Source organism: Python bivittatus, unplaced genomic scaffold (assembly GCF_059951505.1).
Source record: "Python bivittatus isolate LINGU-HERP-01145 unplaced genomic scaffold, Pbiv_v1 ctg000080_np1212, whole genome shotgun sequence".
NCBI classification, from domain to species: domain Eukaryota; kingdom Metazoa; phylum Chordata; class Lepidosauria; order Squamata; family Pythonidae; genus Python; species Python bivittatus.
This window is the reverse complement of record NW_028277035.1, coordinates 6,444,157-6,463,527: the sequence shown is the minus strand read 5'-3', so window position 1 is coordinate 6,463,527 and position 19,371 is coordinate 6,444,157. Positions and strand designations below refer to the sequence as shown.

General features: G+C 38.2%; 1 protein-coding gene across 1 annotated transcript in view; it reads left to right on the top strand.

Moving 5' to 3' along the window:
• Positions 1–15,696, top strand: part of LOC103063242 (uncharacterized) — a 58,076-nt gene extending 42,380 nt beyond the window's left edge. The window contains exons 57-79 of the mRNA XM_088133653.1: positions 45–132; positions 225–342; positions 1,558–1,681; positions 1,761–1,897; positions 2,670–2,925; positions 3,481–3,723; positions 3,821–3,997; positions 4,087–4,232; positions 4,330–4,420; positions 4,510–4,899; positions 5,700–5,826; positions 6,421–6,539; positions 7,731–7,927; positions 9,085–9,268; positions 9,385–9,550; positions 10,177–10,301; positions 10,789–11,097; positions 11,187–11,390; positions 12,020–12,145; positions 12,229–12,399; positions 12,488–12,592; positions 12,715–12,810; positions 15,541–15,696. Of these exons, the coding sequence (XP_087989779.1) occupies positions 45–132; positions 225–342; positions 1,558–1,681; positions 1,761–1,897; positions 2,670–2,925; positions 3,481–3,723; positions 3,821–3,997; positions 4,087–4,232; positions 4,330–4,420; positions 4,510–4,899; positions 5,700–5,826; positions 6,421–6,539; positions 7,731–7,927; positions 9,085–9,268; positions 9,385–9,550; positions 10,177–10,301; positions 10,789–11,097; positions 11,187–11,390; positions 12,020–12,145; positions 12,229–12,399; positions 12,488–12,592; positions 12,715–12,810; positions 15,541–15,696 (3,855 nt within the window). The remainder of the gene's footprint in view (positions 1–44; positions 133–224; positions 343–1,557; positions 1,682–1,760; positions 1,898–2,669; positions 2,926–3,480; positions 3,724–3,820; positions 3,998–4,086; positions 4,233–4,329; positions 4,421–4,509; positions 4,900–5,699; positions 5,827–6,420; positions 6,540–7,730; positions 7,928–9,084; positions 9,269–9,384; positions 9,551–10,176; positions 10,302–10,788; positions 11,098–11,186; positions 11,391–12,019; positions 12,146–12,228; positions 12,400–12,487; positions 12,593–12,714; positions 12,811–15,540) is intronic.
• Positions 15,697–19,371: the final 3,675 nt, after the last annotated feature.

The following is a 19,371-nucleotide window of genomic DNA, read 5'->3' as shown; positions in this document are numbered from 1 at the left end:
TTTTTTTTTTTAAGAAAATAAGTTTTTGCTTTCAAATCTCACAGGAGAACTTAAACAAGCTGATGACCAATCTGAGGAGCACTCACCCTCATTTTGTGCGCTGCCTCATCCCCAATGAAACTAAAACTCCTGGTAAGGTGCAGAACTGTATTTTGATTTAAAAAGAAAAATGTAATCCACCTACAGTATGCATTATAACTGCTTTTTTTCTTTGGTTTTCTAAGGTGCCATGGAACATGAGCTTGTCTTGCACCAACTGAGATGTAATGGTGTACTAGAAGGTATCCGAATTTGCAGGAAGGGGTTCCCCAGCAGGATCATTTATGGTGACTTCAAACAGAGGTCAGACAATTTTCCAGCTACTGACTTGTTTGGTCTTTAGTTGTTTTTGATGTCTCTACCTTGCAGCAATACATTTTAGTGGCTTTGAATTATTGAATATCACTAGTGCCATATGGTAATGTGGTTAAGGCTGTGGACTAGGAGCAGAGACACCCAAGTTCTAGTCTTGCCTTGGCATGGAAGCCAACTGGCTGAATTTGAGCCAATCACTCTCTCTCAGCCCTAGGACAAAGGAAATGGTAAGCCATTTGAGAAAATGTTGCCAAGAAAACTGCAGGGATGTGTCCATGTAGTTGCTAGGAGTCAGGACTGACTGGAAGGCACAATAAATAAATAAAATCATATAACTTACATTAAGAATATAAGGGGAAAAAATCACAACAAAATCTTATTACTCCTGTTTGTAACTCTTCATGTTACAGAATGGAATTTGGAATATATGATGAAGAATTATGCATTTGGTTCAAGAGTTTCAGATTTTTATTTGCACAGACTTGAGTATATTCAACATACTTATATGTATTACTTTGCATTAACAAAAGCATTTGGAAGCATGATGAAAAGTTGACACTGGTAAAAACTCTCTAGCAAACACAATCACATTGGCCAATCTTTTTGCTTTTGGGAAGTAGTCATAGCTGGTAGGTCTGAGAGTTTCTTCTCACACTGATTGAAATGACTCGTATCAAACAGTGAACAGATACCCACTACCTCCCCTTCACTAGAGGCAAGTTTTCAGTTCTCTGAATTGAAAACCCAGGAAGAAACAGTTACATTTTGCTGCCATCATTGGCTATAGAGAGATGTTCCATTTGAAAGCAGGATACTTAGTAGAGTTCTTGTGTGTGACCTAAGCCTTCCTAGTAATAGATGCTATTAAACAGAGCTCTTATCAAGAGTGTCACCTGGGAGGTGTTGGGGGGGTGCAAAACTGGCAAGTTGGTGGAAATGCGTCATAATGCAAGTCTCATGCTCTTTTCCACATACTTCGGTGTCATATACAAGTTTTGATCCTCCCCATAGACATCATAGATTCTCATTACAGAATCAGACTGTGACTGTGTGTATGTGGGGGGGGGGGGGGGGGAAGAAAGGGAAAGGTAGTCTGATAATCTTTTCTGTGGTTATTTACCAAAATGAGTTTCATCCACAAGAGTCTTCTTAATATTATGGCTTCCAATGATAAGCAGCTGAAACCTCTGCTTTCTTTAACAGATACAAAGTTCTAAATGCAAGTGCCATTCCAGAGGGACAATTCATAGATAGCAAGAAGGCTTCTGAGAAACTTCTTGGATCCATTGATGTTGATCATACACAATATAAATTTGGCCACACCAAGGTAAGATGACTCTTTGACTCATGAATGCAACATTATTTATGGGAACAATTCTTTATTATATTTTCTCTTCACGCCCCAGGTGTTCTTCAAAGCTGGTCTTCTGGGTCTTCTGGAGGAGATGAGAGATGAAAAGCTAGCACAGCTGATTACACGTACCCAAGCTATGTGTCGTGGGTTCTTAGCAAGGAGTGAGTTCAAGAAAATGATGGAACGAAGGTAGAGTTTTGCTATTACAAATAAAAAGTCATACACACAGAGACACATATCGGGATCACCTACAATATCCAAACAGATAGCTTGTGAACCATGAACCATAGTAACATTTGGAAAATCACTGTAGCATCCACATCTGACTATAATATATAGTATAGAGCAATTTAAGAACATTTAGCAATAGCAAATTTGAGAGGTCACAAATACATGATGTAAGTAGGCATGATAAATCTCAGGTCCTCAGAATAGTTCATTATGCAACATGGCAATAATTGTGCATTTAAAGCATATATTTATTTCACATTTATCTGTACAATTTTTTAAAAAATCCATCTTAAAAGCCTTGTGAAGTAGCATTAATCTATATTTCTTACATCTTATATTCTTTAACTTATGTTAGTGAAAATTATATAAATGCAGTGTAGTATAAATTGGTGTGTATAATATGTACAAAACACACTTGTGTCAAAAAAAGCAGAAGGCCATCTGGGCAAATTTAGAGATATCCAAGTATTGAGATTTATTTGTGCCAATCCCATTTTTAAGTCCTTCATTTCTTTATTGCTCCTAGAGATATAAAATTGGAAATATGTTAAAATCTGATGACAGTTGGCCAATGTGTTGTACAATATATCAAACTAACGCCTTATCCTGAAACTGGATAAGAATGGTGATTAAGCAGAGAGCTTGGTTCTGTATTACAGAAATATAGACCAAATTATATATATTCCAGGTTTCTGCTAAACATATCAATTTTATTTTGCCTTCCCTCCAGAGAATCCATCTTCACTCTTCAGTACAATATTCGTTCATTCATGAATGTGAAGCACTGGCCTTGGATGAAATTATACTTCAAGATCAAGCCCCTGCTGAAGAGTGCTGAGTCAGAGAAGGAAATGGCCAACATGAAGGAAGAGTTTGAGAAAACAAAGGAAGAGCTTGCCAAGGCAGAGGGCAAAGTGAAGGAACTGGAAGAAAAAATGGTGTCCTTGATGCAGGAGAAAAACGACTTGCAACTTCAAGTCCAATCTGTAAGCATGTTAGATATTAAATATTGTTGACCTATTGAACAGTCCAGTGTAGTTTAGTGAGCAGTAATTTAAAGCTTGCAGATGAAACTTCACTGAAAATATTTGGGATTATTAAGATATTTCCCCATATTGCTACATATACTTAGAATCTTACTTACTTATTGTATATCTGTAATATTGTTTCAAACTGTTGTAATTAAGCAGTAGATGATCTAACACATAAAGCTACATAAGGTAAACTATTATTCTTTTTACATTTTGTCAACTAACACTACCAATGTTCATTAAAGAGCCAGTTGGAATTGGGCAGCATCACAAATCAAATAAATAATAAATAGTGAATATATTTTGTGCATCATATTGACTTGCCCAGTATGCAAGAACTAATTACCTTTGATTATTGTTCCAATTAATATAACTACTGAGAGCTGATCTTCACTAATATTTCTTAGTGAAATGTTATTTTCTCCACTAGAGTAAGTAATTTTGCATGTGTGCAAATATTTTAATCAGGAAACTTATTTTATCAAAATGGCCTATGTTTTCCCCCAATAGGAAGCTGATGGCTTGGCAGATGCTGAGGAGAGATGTGACCAGTTAATCAAAACCAAAATCCAACTGGAAGCTAAAATTAAGGAGCTGACTGAGCGGGCTGAAGATGAAGAAGAAATGAATGCTGAGTTGACAGCCAAGAAGAGGAAACTGGAGGACGAATGCTCAGAATTGAAGAAAGACATTGATGATCTTGAGCTGACACTGGCCAAGGTTGAAAAGGAGAAGCATGCTACAGAAAACAAGGTACTGGACAACAACATACTGACATCAAATTACTATATACCATTGCCATTTCAGAGCATAGTAGAAGATTATAACCCTGTCTGTTCAACTTTCAAAGGTGAAAAACCTTACAGAAGAGATGGCGGTCTTGGATGAGACCATTGCCAAACTGACCAAGGAGAAGAAAGCCCTGCAAGAGGCCCATCAACAGACCTTGGACGATCTGCAGGCAGAGGAGGACAAAGTGAACACTCTGACCAAAGCAAAGACCAAGCTGGAACAGCAAGTGGATGATGTAAGCACACTATCATCTCTGGGGAAGAACCGGTCTCAGGTGGAGGTGGTGCTGTGACGGCACTATCATTGTGATCTCTCTGTGTTCAGCTTGAAGGGTCTCTGGAGCAAGAGAAGAAACTTCGCATGGACCTTGAAAGAGCTAAGAGGAAGCTAGAAGGGGATTTGAAGCTAGCTCAAGAATCTACAATGGATTTGGAAAATGATAAGCAGCAGCTGGATGAAAAGCTGAAGAAGTAAGTAGTTATGCCCATTGTGATGGATCTTTGTGCTAAGTGGAGTTTCCTAACCATTTAATTTGGAGGCTAATCCATCATGTTTTGTTATGAAAAGGAAAGACTTTGAAATCAGTCAACTCCAGAGCAGAATTGAAGATGAGCAGGCCCTGGGCTCCCAGCTTCAGAAGAAGATCAAGGAGCTGCAGGTCTGTCAGAGGGTGGCTCCTTTGTGATTGGGAGAATGAAGACCCTGGGAGACAGTTGTCAGGGTTCACGGCTGCTTCTTTTTCTCTAGGCTCGCATTGAGGAATTGGAAGAGGAGATCGAGGCAGAGCGGGCATCTCGCGCCAAAGCAGAGAAACAGCGGGCTGATCTCTCCAGGGAACTTGAAGAGATCAGTGAGCGTCTGGAGGAAGCTGGTGGGGCAACTGTAGCTCAGATTGAGATGAACAAGAAACGTGAGGCAGAATTCCAGAAAATGCGCCGGGACCTTGAAGAGGCCACATTGCAGCATGAAGCCACTGCAGCCGCCCTCCGCAAGAAGCACGCAGACAGTGCAGCTGAACTTGGGGAACAAATTGATAACCTGCAGCGTGTGAAGCAGAAGCTGGAGAAGGAGAAGAGTGAACTGAAGATGGAGATTGATGATCTTGCCAGCAATATGGAGTCTGTCTCTAAAGCTAAAGTATGCTCTAGCAGTGTAGACAATGTTTCTATTTTGTTGGACAGAGTCAGAACATTATTCACATCATTTGATTTATTTAAAAAAGTGGGCAGAGCAAGTTTCAATAATTCTTAGGCGTTTCTTACGTAAGCATATGCATATATAAAAATACGGTACAATAAGTAAGCAATTCATATTTACATTGAATCTCCAAATTCTAAAATCATTTTTAAAGATACTTACAAATATTTTACATATAACTTAAGATTATAAGAAGTGCTTACAACAGATCATACACTTATCTGCATAATATTCTGGGCCAAACATGATTTCTACTTTGTAATGTGTGATGGGCTGAATGAAAGGCATAGGAACATGTCGCCCCAGTGATGGACTCTGAAGACATTTCTTCTCACTGTTGGTTTTAAGGTGATGGCCATGATTTTTAAAAATGAGGACATGATTTTTAAAAATTGCTTTGTGATTAACTATCCTTCTGAAGCAAATTCTGGTACTATATCCTTGGCATACTGTTGAACTCTAAAGGACAAAAGTTGATCTAGCAATATTATAAAACAGAAATAACTATTTTAGTACTGTTGTGATTTATCATGTAAATTCATTTCCTACATCCTCCCCTGTCTGATATTTCCTTTTTAATTCTAGTGTAACACTGCTAGCATCAGTGAAAGACAAAAGACATTGGGAGCTGTCTATTTTATCTTTAAAGAAATGCTAAAAGTCTCTATGGAGAACCATGTGCTTGATATATGAAAGGCCACTTTCCATTTTTTTTTCTATTTTTGACATTTTACATTTAGGCAAATCTTGAGAAGATAAGCCGTACATTAGAAGACCAGCTCAGTGAGATTAAAACAAAGGAGGAAGAACATGTGCGCACAATTAATGACCTCAGTGCTCAAAGAGCACGTTTGCAGACAGAAACAGGTAACATAGAGGAGCAAATTATGTTATTTTGTAATGTTTAGCCATTAAAGACCTTATTATTGCATTTATAATACACTTGAATCCTCCTGATTCAAGTGTGTGAATTTAAAACTCCTTCCTTCCTTCCTTCCTTCCTTCCTTCCTTCCTTCCTTCCTTCCTTCCTTCCTTCCTTCCTTCCTTCCTTCCTTCCTTCCTTCCTTCCTTCCTTCCTTCCTTTTTGACTCATGGTGATTGCCTAAACAAGTTTGTGCAGTTTTCTTGCCCAAATTTTTCAGGAATGGTTTGCCCTTGCCCTCTTCCTAGGGCTGAGAGTGAGTGGCTGAAAGTCACCCAGTTGGCTTCATGCCTAAGGCAGGGCTAGAACTCACGGTTGCCCAATTTCTAGCCTAGTGTCTTTAATCACCACACCAAACTAGCTCCCCACCTGTTTCTACACCTGTTTGAAAATAAATCCTACTAATTTCAAGAGGACTTGCTGTCAAATAAATGTGCAGCAGCTAGGTTTAGACATTCTTGTTATTTGTGACCACTATAAAACAAATTATTTTTAAAAATCAATCAATCAATCATTATAAGCAAATGTCTTTCATTAGGTGAACTGTCCCGCCAAGTAGAGGAAAAAGACGCATTGATTTCTCAACTCACAAGAGGCAAACAAGCCTTCACACAGCAGATTGAAGAGTTGAAAAGGCAGCTTGAGGAAGAAGTAAAGGTGTGGAATTTGTCCATATATTGCATGGATCTGAACCCCATCCTTTGGTGCTCCATTACTGTTGTGAATAATTGAATCCTTATTTTTTATGAGATAATGTCACTACAGACTTGAAAAGAATTGGATTTGCATGTTCTTACCAGCTTCCCCATGAACAAATGAATGGAATCCCCAATGTTCTTATTTGAGAAGCCCTAATGAGGCTTAAAAACTTTTTAAAATTGTTTGTTTGTTTGTTTATTTATTTATTTATTTATTCAATTTCTCCCCCGCCCATCTCCCCCCAATGGGGGACTCTTGGCTATGATGTCTTACTAAACCTGAATTCTGCTTATGTTCATATGTCTTAGTGGCATGCTCTAACTTTTTGAGTGTTTATTTTTTTCTAATAGAAAATAACATAATTTACCCTAGTATAACTAAATACTCTGGTATTTACTCTGCATAATTTAATATGGCATGGGGCTGGGTTATCTGAGAGACTGCCTCTTCCCCAACTATGGCCACTCGTCCCATTAGGATTAGGTCTGGCAGGAGAGATATATTCTGGGTCCTGTCTATTAGGAATGCCATCTGGCGGGGCCTGGGAAGGGAGCCTTTTCTGTTGCAGCACCCTCTCTTTGACATGAGCTTGGTCCTGATGGCCTTTCTCATGGCCTTCAAGGCTTGGGGATACAGATGGGTGGCAGAGCCTGTGCAGCGGTTCTGTTGATTTATTGGGGGTGGTTCGGGTTTATCCTGGCTGCTGATTATGTGTGTTGTTTTTATAGTTATGTGTTTTATGATGTTTTTAACTGTTGTTAGCTGCCCAGAGTCATGAATTTGAGATGGGTGGGTGGATAAGTAAATAAATAAATAAATAAATAAATAAATAAATAAATAAATAAATAAATGCTTAGAGAATTAATGAAGAAGGAACTGCTTTGTAAGTTAGGTATTAGATAGCTTCTTATATGGAATGGACTATGATCCATGAGAGTTATAACACCATATATTTGTTTTACATTTTGCACTGACATCCCCTCTTCAGCAATTTTGTCAATGCAGCAAATAAAACACTATAAAATAGATTTCAGGCATAATAAGTAAATAGATAAAATAACATAGACATAAGGTAAAGCATAGAAAGTAAAACAGTATTTTGATTAAGGTATCATTCTGAAAATTATTGCTATTGAATTCTTATGTCAGGCCAAGAATGCACTGGCACATGGCTTGCAGTCTGCTCGCCATGACTGTGATTTGCTCCGGGAGCAGTTTGAAGAGGAGCAGGAAGCCAAGGGTGAGCTTCAGCGGGCATTGTCTAAGGCTAATAGTGAAGTTGCTCAGTGGAGGACCAAATATGAAACAGATGCCATTCAGCGCACAGAAGAGTTAGAAGAAGCCAAGTAAGTGAAAGTGTGTTTGTGTGTGGCAGATATGTGTCTGTGAAATAGAAATGGTGACATCATTAACATGTAAATGTCAAAACATCAAAGATATATCTTGCAGATGTGATGGGAATTTGTCTATACCAGTGATTCTCAACCTTTTTGAAGCTGCCGCCCCCCTAAGGAGCGGAAAATTTTTCAACCCCCCCCCCTTTGTGAAAATCCTGTAATTTAGGGTATGGGGGGGGAGTTACTGAGTTATAAAAGGCAAAAATTTTAAGTAATTTTTTTCAGTAGACTTACACACCAAATTTGTTCGATTTAACTCGATACTTTTGCCCTGGAAGGTAATTCCATTCCTTTTATTAAAATTAAAATGACTAATGCAAAAAAATAAAGATAAAGAACTAATAAGCACACTTATCTAGCCGACTGGCCAAATAAACAATGAAAGTAAATCGAAACTGAGGGGAAAAAACAGAAATGAATCGAACGAAAAGCAACTCAAGAAACACGGGTCAAATCAAACATTCATATTGAAAGGACGCTCAACGCGTGCACTGCAATTAATCGTGCGGGAAGACAGCTGACGCATGCGCTGCGATTAATCGCGCGGGAAAACAGCTGATGCATGCGCTGTGCTGGTTGGGATCGGAGAAGAATCGTAGTGTTGAGTTCTTCAAGGTCAGCCTACCTAGAATACAAATTCGTCTCACCATTCTTAGAAGTGCGTGAGGGCAGCTGTCGCGTAAGTTCGTTTTATTGCTGGTACAAATGGTGTAAACCAGATAATCGATTTAATAAATTTTTTTGGGAGTTTTAAAATTAAGTTCAAATGCCAAAACATGCTCATCGCCCCTCTACCGCCCAAAACATGCCCACTGCCCCCCTACCGCCCAAAACAAGTTCACCGCCCCTCAGCATCCTCCCACCACCTCCCGGGGGTGGTACATACCAATCGTCTATACATACATTTGATTTTAAAACGTGTCTACATGTAAGTGCTCAGGTCAAGTTACTTACAAGGTTTGTGCTGAGGTCACAGTGATGCACACAAATGGCATTATTGCACATGATAATATGAAAGAAGGCTCTTACACCAATGTGTTGGGATATTATGATCCCAGGACTCCCTAAATATTTTCTAAACATGTGTTGTAATTCTATTCTATCAGGAAGAAGCTTGCTCAGCGTCTGCAGGAAGCTGAGGAACATGTAGAAGCTGTGAATTCCAAATGTGCTTCTCTGGAGAAGACAAAGCAGAGGTTGCAGAATGAAGTGGAGGACCTGATGATTGATGTGGAAAGGTCCAATGCAGCTTGTGCAGCTCTGGATAAGAAGCAGAAGAACTTTGATAAGGTATTTTGCTCCTAATGATAAAAAAGAACACTTTGCACCAAGAAGTTGAGCCAATTAAATTAATTATTTTATTTATCAAATTTCTATGCCACCAATGACTCGGTGACCTTTTACAGATTCTGGCAGACTGGAAACAGAAATATGAGGAAACTCAGTCTGAACTGGAAGCTTCCCAAAAGGAGTCTCGGTCTCTCAGCACAGAGCTCTTTAAGATGAAGAACGCGTATGAAGAATCCTTGGATCACCTGGAAACCCTGAGGCGTGAGAATAAGAATCTCCAGCGTAAGTTGTTTTTATCCTAGTCATGGACAGAACTATGAACCTATTAGTTAACTGGGAGAGCTAAGAAAAGAAATCAGATGAGGCAATCATTTTGTTGCTTGAGGCAGAATAATATTCAGTGGCCCATTTTACTCATTTGAGGTAACTATGGATGATCATGTTATTTTATCACTCAATGCAGAAAATCCCTTCAAGTGCTTTTCCTTTCTAAAGTAAGTACAAAAAGAAAAAAAGAAAAAAAAACCCAGCTAGTAACTGATGTTTCACAATATTGAAATAAACATAGTCCTGTATGGCTGAAATGTCTTCATACTGTCCTTTTATCCAAGGCCCGAAAAGTATGCACATGTATAGTAGCTCCTGTTTGATGTGGCAAAATGCAGAGGGTTTTTTCCCCCTTTTTCTTAATTTTACTTATATGGCTCTTTGATAATTAGTTGTTATAAGAAAGCAAATATAAAGTGTGCTTGATGCCAATGGTCTAGCAGTCCAGAACAATTCAATTATTAAAGTAATCATATTTGGCCATAAAGGGATGAGCCGGATGAATCATGGAAATTGCCAACTCTCCATATTCTTATAATTTTTATTTAACTTTTTTTTCTTTACTTGTGTGAAATTAATAGACGAGATATCAGACCTCACAGAACAGATTGCTGAGGGAGGAAAGGCCATCCATGAACTGGAAAAAGTGAAGAAGCAGATTGAGCAAGAGAAGTGTGAACTCCAGGCTTCCTTAGAAGAGGCTGAGGTAATCATGTCATTATTCAAAGAAAAGCAAGTAACATTTTAAATAATTAAACAGGGTACTTAAAAGACTGTAAGAAAGTAAGTGGAGATATACCAGATCAGGGCAAAAGTCCATTTAGCCTAATAGTTTGCTGGCCAGCAGGAAGTTTAAATCAGATCATGAAAGCCCTCTGCAGTTCTTGGCCTTCAGTAAAAGCTACCAAGTACCGTACTGACTCTCAATCTGGAGACACCATGACACTAATTAATCTATTATCACAGTATTTGGCAGCATGCATTCCATATTATATATATATATATATATATATATGAATAAATACTTCATTTTAAAATTTCCTGCTAATAGGTTCATTGGATGAATCTGAGTTCTATTCAGGATCAGGGAAAACAACTGTCTGAATGCATTTTTTTCCAGAGAATATGTACTTTTGGAAATTCCTTTCATGTGGCTATACAAAATGCTCTTTTATTACCTTTTATGCTTTAAGGCCTCACTGGAACATGAAGAGGGCAAACTCCTCCGCATCCAACTTGAGCTCAACCAGGTGAAATCTGATATTGACAGAAGAATTGCAGAGAAGGATGAAGAAATTGATCAGCTGAAGAGGAATCACTTGAGAGTGGTCGAGTCCATGCAGAGCACACTGGATGCTGAAATTAGGAGCAGGAATGATGCCCTGCGGCTTAAGAAGAAGATGGAAGGAGATCTGAATGAGATGGAGATCCAGCTCAACCATGCCAACCGTCAAGCTGCTGAAGCACTAAAGAGCCTTAGGAACACACAAGGACTGCTCAAGGTACATATACACTTCTATATTCAAGAAACACTTGCAATTTTTATTGTGCATCCATTTCCCAAGGCAAATATTGCAATACCCTCTTCTAGGATACTCAAATACACTTGGATGATGCTTTGAGAAGCCAGGAAGATTTGAAGGAGCAAGTGGCCATGATTGAGCGCAGAGCAAACCTGATGCAGGCTGAGATCGAAGAGCTCCGGGCAGCTCTGGAACAGACAGAGAGGGCCAGAAAGGTGGCTGAACAGGAGCTTCTGGATGCCAGTGAACGTGTGCAGCTCCTCCATACACAGGTAAGTGTGACATAGTAATCATAATATCGATTACTGCATTTATGCAAGAAAGGACAATCATGCAAACTAAATATGGACTTGCAGAAGTTTAAAAATATACAAATGTTTTATAATAATCTGATATGGATTCCCATAACTAAAAAAAAAAAACCCTCTAAAGAAAGCTTCTTATATTTATTTGCTATTTATCTGAAAAGTTTTAATGCTGCTCTTTAATTGAAGACACTTACAGCTGGTAAGTAAAGAGACAAAAGCATCTCTGCTTACAAGCTTGCTTCTTAAAAAGCACAACCAAAGAGGAAAACTAGAGAAGAGAAAAGAAGAAATTAAACAAATTTGGGTACCAGTTCTTAATAGTTACATAATAAATCTCAGCTCTGCCAGAGTGAATGGAGTTCATTCCAGCCACAGCAGAATCAGTGGGGGCACTATTCTGCCATCACAGTTTCTTCTGTAGCTTGATTACTAACAGAGGAGACGGTGAAGCAGGCTGGTCTCTCCATTGTAGGATAATGGGTGTAGAGTATTTCTAAATAGCTGCAAATATGTTCAGTTTGCAAAAGAAAAGGAATCCAAATGACAAAGTCAGCCTTGGTGCTTTACAAAAAGTCTGATTTTTCCCCAAATAGAATACCAGCTTGATCAATACCAAGAAGAAGCTGGAAACAGATATTGCACAAATCCAGAGTGAAATGGAAGACTCTATTCAGGAGGCACGCAATGCAGAAGAGAAGGCCAAGAAAGCCATCACAGATGTGAGTTGGACCACCCGTCCTTTGAAACTGTTTAAAATTTACCTGCATGGGTTTCTGAATGGCAGTTATTTCTCTGTAAATAGGCAGCTATGATGGCAGAAGAACTGAAGAAGGAGCAAGATACCAGTGCCCACTTGGAGAGGATGAAGAAGAATCTAGAGCAGAGTGTGAAGGATTTGCAGCACCGTCTTGATGAAGCAGAACAGCTGGCATTGAAGGGTGGCAAGAAGCAGATCCAAAAATTGGAACAAAGAGTATGTATTCCTTGTACACACCTTCATGCATTTCTAACTCTATAATAAAGGTTACTAATGGAAGTGCTAAGTGTTTGTTGCATTTCAGGTGCGTGAGTTGGAAGCTGAAGTTGAGAATGAGCAGAAGCGTAGTGCTGATGCTGTCAAAGGTGTTCGTAAATATGAGAGACGAGTGAAGGAGCTGTCTTACCAGGTGAGGACAGAGATTATCTTGATAGTCCCCCAAAGGTATCAGAAATCTACATCGATAGACAGACAGACAGATATAGAAAAAAAAAACCCTCACAATTTTGCCTGCTTTTCTACTTTGTTCAGTCTGAGGAAGACCGGAAGAATGTTCTGAGACTCCAGGATCTGGTGGACAAATTACAACTGAAAGTGAAATCATATAAGAGGCAGTCTGAAGAAGCTGTAAGTATACTTCTGAAGTTGGTGTTGCTTGAGCTAGAATTATGAATGTGAATGCTAGAGAAAGAGTAAAGTTTTTGTTATCAGTTATTACAAATCAAATTAACCTGCATATGGCACAATGAATTGAGGGATGTAAAGAATAGAAACAAATGAAGCTCATTGTGACTGGTGCAGGAAAGATGACCTCCCTAAGGTAAAGCCTTCTCCTTGTATGGGTCACAAGAGTAAGTCAGGCTTTGAAGGGGAAAACACTTGTTAAAAGTTAGCTATTAAAGCAGCACCAAATAGCAATTGATCATATTACTTTATATCACTGGTCTGCACATTTTCAATTCACAATAAATTGAGTGTATTTGAGGAGTGTAGAAAAGGTATTACCATTTAGCAAAATAATGTATAAAGAATAATCCAATCCATATTATATTTATAGGCTACCTTTTTTTTCAAGATGCTTAGGACTCATTCCCATTTCTAGTTTTGTTTTCAGAACCTGGTGAAGATTAGGGTAAGAAATAGTGCTTGGCCCAAAATTTCTCAGCTAAGCTTCATGGCTTTGTGAGAATCTGAACCTGTTTTTCCCACTTAAAAACAACTTTCTAATTACCACTCCAGGTTATCTCTCAGTTAAATGGATCAGGTATATTTATTTCTCTTAATCAGTGGGGTTTTTTTTTCCATTTATGAATCCACTAGTATATTTAAATATGATTCCTAGCAACTTTTTCCTTGATAAAGATATAATGATACAAGGAATCAGTACAAAATATGAGTGGCTAGAGACATGATTACATGTATATGGAACTCTGCATACCTATCCATACCACGTAACATTAATAAAGATCACCTGGAATTACCAAATGTGTATATGGATCAACGTATAGTTGTCAGGTTCAGCCCAAGAACCACAGCAAGACAATCCAGGAACAGTTCAGTTACTTTATTAGCTTACACCTATTAAGCAGAATCTCATCAGACTCACTCTAAGCCCCAATGATAGCAACTATAACCCTGAATCCCTTAGGGAGGGGCCAATCTCCTTCTCTTCATTTTCACACGCTCTGGCTGGAGGCTGAGGAGATACTTGGAATGCCACTCCCCCTCCCTGTAACCTTGAAGCTCCATTCCAGGATCCTCCTCGCTCATGCCTTCCATCACAGTAGTTGTACATCTTCAGCTGAGTCTGATTCAACAAAGCCACATGGACACTCTTAGAATAGGGCAGTTGCTTCCAGGGCATTTTTTTCTGTTCTGAACCTTACACACATATCCATATTCCCATGGTTGGCTTTGGAATTTGGAGGTCATAGCATTTAAATGCTCACTACAATGTGCAAAGCTGGCTATTTTGAAACATTCCTTATTACAATGCGGTCTAAATGTAATACTCATTTTTGTATGAACATGCCTATTTTTCATTAAATGCTATGAGTGTTAATCCTGCTCAGGATGGAGTACGTACTGAAGATGTTACCTAGCCAGGTAATGAAACGTTTGCAAGAAAACAACCAAGCTCAGAGAACCCCAAGGACTCCACAGTATATTCATGGTACAGTTCCTGGAGAGTACAGCTGAGCCCATGAGGGGAAAGGCTGGAGATCTGAAATCTCATCTCTCAGGAAACTTTTGGGTCATTCATCTTGGCCATTACCCCTCTTGACTGTTGGGATAGTGGCTTGGTAGTTTACGCTGCCATCGCCTATCTTCTAGGGCAGCAGTTCTTAAACTGTTTGACTCAATTACCCTTTTTCCTGGTTTTGAATAATGTCATCCCCCCACACAAAACAAAATAGACTGTTGCTTTACACAGGTGTCTCAGCAGTCCCAAACTGGATCCTTGAGTCACAAACAAGCAATAACAAATTGCTCCATTAATCCAAGATATGTCTAAATTACCCCCAGTTTAAGAACCACTATTATAGGGGATGTCTCACTTGGCATCTTCCCCCTAATCCTGGTGTGTACATGAGAGAGGGCTTTCAATACCTGCACTGCTTTTTTTTGGCAATTAAAATGTGAAAAATAAGTGAAGAGAATTGCAGAATTATAGGGTTAGAAGGGACATTGGATGTGTCTCTAATTCTTGCATTTATATACATTAGCTCCTTGCTGATAGGCAACGAGAATCCAATATGTAATTCCAGTATCTCCTTAATGCTAACTAAATCCCAGGAACACTATGATTAGGCAAAGATTAATAAATTCTGAAGGACCATTTTTTAAAAGATTTTATTTAACTTCCATATAAAAGAAAGCATTCTAAAGATATGTCAAAACAGGAAAATATTTTCCATCTTTTTAAACCCTCCTATGTTTCCCAACACTGCTGGGTTTTTTCCCCCCTTACCTTTAAAAAAATCTCTTATTGAGGGAAAAAAATTACAATATCTGCATAGTGTTTTTTGATTGGTAGCTTTATGAACTTTCCATCTGGAAGCATGCCCAGTGAGGACAAAATGGGGTGCAAAGGAACCGTTTCCTGCTGGTATTTTGCAAGAAACAAAGAATCACCTGTGGATGTGATAAGATAATCTGAGGAGATATTCTGTTAGAGAGACAGAAAGAGGAGCTATTTTTGGTTATACCTACATTTCCTTCCTCTTCCAAAAACTATTTATACTATCTAAGTGTCTCATATCTTAATCTATTTATAATATTTGTCAATACATGGAAAATACTACTAGTACTACCACTACTACTACCACTACTACTAATAATAATAATAATTTTTAGGAGGAACTATCCAACGTGAACCTTTCCAAGTTCCGCAAGATTCAGCATGAGCTGGAAGAAGCTGAGGAGCGGGCTGACATTGCTGAGTCCCAGGTGAACAAACTCCGGGTGAAGAGCCGAGAAGTGCATAAGAAGGTGGTTATAAGCGAAGAGTAAACTCACCTGAAAACTGCAAAGTGACTGAGGAGAAGCACAAAATGTGAAGCTCTTTGTCACTCCCTGTAATTATTGTTTATTTTGCCTCAATTTCTAGAAAATAAAGGTTATAGCAAATGGAAAAACCAATTGTTGTGATTTATTTTGCAATTATTACTATGCTTGTTGATACATCTTTTTCTTGTGCCCCCTTAATAAAAATGAACTTCCCAATACACAGAAGGAAAAAATGTGTTTTGAAATTGTAGAGAGTAAGGAAGATGACCTTGACAGAGATACGCAGGAACTGTTACCTAGGCAAAAGGGGCTGAAGTATTTTTTAAAATCCAGAACAATGAGATAACATTCAGAAGTGGCTCAAGAAGATGCCCCTCTAATTCCCTGGACTATAAGAAGGAGAAGGATGTAGAGCATAATCAAACTTGCAAGTTTAGACACTCTCAGTAAAAGTAGTTTTAGCCTTCCTGCAGAGTTGATTTCCTGGTCTACCTAGTGGGGTTGACAAAAACATATATTATTCTATTAGTTTGTTATAGGAGCTAAATACCATAGCTCTTCAAAGCAGAGATTGCTTCATTGTAGGATTAATGGTAAAAAAGCACTAGATTTGCTTCTTACTATATAAATGTCTCAGGGTAGCTTAAGCTGATAATCTGTTTTCTCATAGCCCACCTAAGAAGATCCTACCATATCAGGTTAAGAGCTCACTTAGTCCAGCATCCTATGTCAAACATTGCATTTGGGATGTCAAAACACAGACAGGACTAAAGCTTGCTTCTATTGTTGTTCCCATGTACATGATATTTAAAGTATGCTGCCTGTGATTCTCAGTGCAATATAATGACATCAAGACAGGTAGCCATTTCTAGCCCATTTGTCCATGTATTCCTAATCCCTTGTTTTACAATCATTTAAATTGGTAGCCATAAATACAACAAAAGGTAACAAGTTCCATAATTTAATTAAGTATTCATTAAGCTTCATTGTTCAATGTATGACACTGAATTCTAACATGGAGCACTTCTAGACATTCCCTCACTGGCTGGACAACATGTATCAGTCTTGTGATGCTCTCCATGAACAAGATTCAGTTCAAATTTCTAAAACTTCTGATTTCTCACCAACATCAGGACCCTTTCCAGTTCTGTCATATTTCCATTGTATCAGCTTAAAATTACACATCCCCATGGTTCTTAAGACACATGGTTTCTTTGCCTTTCTTAGCCATTGGTCCATCAAGAACTGAATAATTGTAATATGTTGGATTTTACTGCAGACAGCTGAGGAAGACAGATTATGTTTACACTGCGTGTCACAATGTTTAGAATTATTTATTACTTTTTGAAACAGCGTGATCAAGGAATGAAACTATTAATTTAATTATCTAAACTCTATTTTTGATTGTTGCATGCTGTGAGAGATTGTACGGTGGCTGAGAAAAAAAAGGAAGAGATAACAATGTGTGAGTCAATTCATAGACTATCTACCTCATAAAGGACAATTCAGCTCAAGTTGGGGAAAATGGGGAAAAAGCATTTCAAAGTATTCAGAAAGATTCTGCCTTAATAAATGAGACTGGGGAACTTCTATTACAATTCCGAGATTCTGTATTTGCTCAGAACTAGCATTAAAGGTACCTTATGAAATCTGTGTAGTTCTTGATTCCTTTATCTTGCCAGCTACAAAGCGTTGACAATACATAGATACTCATCACATTATTCCCTTCTGGGATAAAGCAATATTATGCCCTGGGTAGAAAGACGGTAAGAAATTAAAGGGAATAAATAAGAAAAGAAAATATACCAAAATCTACTTCAAGCCAATATCATTTCCTAAACGTTCAATATCCTTACAAAACATACTTGTTTTACTATATCGTTTCTCTTCATAATATACTCCCCCACAAATGTTGCTTTTGGCCTTTAAGCTACTCACCTATTTCTTTTTGAGAATTTCACCGACTCCATCCAACCATGACATTCTTGTCTTCCATTCTTTCTTCCTTTGCATATGTTTTTCTGATATTTGATCCTCATTCATATGACTGAACCATCTTAAAATATGATTTTTTTGCAATCCGCATTAATTCAATACTCACAAACTTTTGATTCTCTTTGTTTAACCATTCACATTTCTTAAGGACCCCATTGCCACTGCACTCACCTTGTATATTACTCCTGACATACCCACCTCTCACTTCCACACACTAGTGTGGGCAGAAGCAACATGTCATACATTCACTCCACAGCAAACCACCTCCTTATTTTAACATTTCTCCAGTGATAGGATTCTATGTGGGACAAAGAAGCCAGATGTTGTACAAAATAATTAATGGTATCAGGTTTGATGTCAACACTCAGAACAAGTACAAAGTAATATCAGAGCATCCCAGGACACTCCATTACTAATCTCAAAGTAACTGTTTTGGAACAAAAAATCTTTAACAGTATAGCTGAGTGAGAGACTGCTGAAATCACATACCCAAAACTTTCAGGCAATCTCAGAAGACTTCAACAAATACAATGGATGTTTAACACATTACACTGTTAACTGATAAGGTCCTTATAAACTGTCCCATATGTAATATGCATAGTCACCCTGACTTTTCCTCTGTTTCCACCGTGTTTCATCCCAATTTAAATCATACATCGGTTTAGCCACTCCATGGATCGGATGAACTGCAATTCATGAAAGCTTATGCTTTCAATAAAATTTAGTCTGAAGAGATGCCACCAAATTCCTCCTCATTTTTGCTTACTATAGACTAACACAGCTGTGCTGCAATACTGAAGATATTATGGCTTAATCAAGAATGAATTGTCTGAGAATATGTACTCAAAGGATTAAATTAAAGTTTATGTTCAAAAATATTCATAGGCATGTATAGATTTAAGAGTAATCCTAAATCCTAAAGCAATAATATTACAAGCAATAGTGTAATGTAATTAATCAACTTGTTTGAGATGTGGTGCTAGAAAAGGCTTCTGCGCATTCCTTGGATAGTAAAGGTGACAAACAAGCAAGTTCTGGAGTGTATAAAACCAGACATATCACTGGAAGGCAAAATCACAAAATTCCACCTTAATTATTTCGGCCATGTCATGTGAGCAAACTCACTGGAAAAGGCAGTTATGCTCAGAATGGTCAGTGGTAAAAGGAAACAAGGCTGCCAAAAAGCACCGTGGCGAGACATCATCAAAGCCGACACCAACCAGAGCAGAAAACAACTGAAAGAAGTCATATAATGTTGGAAAATGTAGAGAGAGCTGGTCCATAGAATTGCTGAGAATCGGACACAATGGAATGGATAGCATCATCATCATCATTATCAGTGTATTTAAGAAGCATGTGTGGGGAGAATTCTGGCAGTGGAGAGAAAGATGAAGAGATATAAGACAGGATCTGCATATGCAAGAAATCAAAAAGAGATTCTAAGGGATGTTTGGAGCAAGACTGAGGTTACTGCAGATTAAAAAGGAAGTTAACATGCTGCTGGGTTATCTTTTGAAACCTGCTGTTTAATGTATAAGTTACATTCTTACAACCATTATCCAGAAGGAGTACAAGACAGTAGGATACAAATAATCAGATGTGTTGCATATACTGTATGGTTCTTTTCTTAGACTTATCGAACCTACATTACCATGACAGACATATCTCAGTTACCTTTTGCAG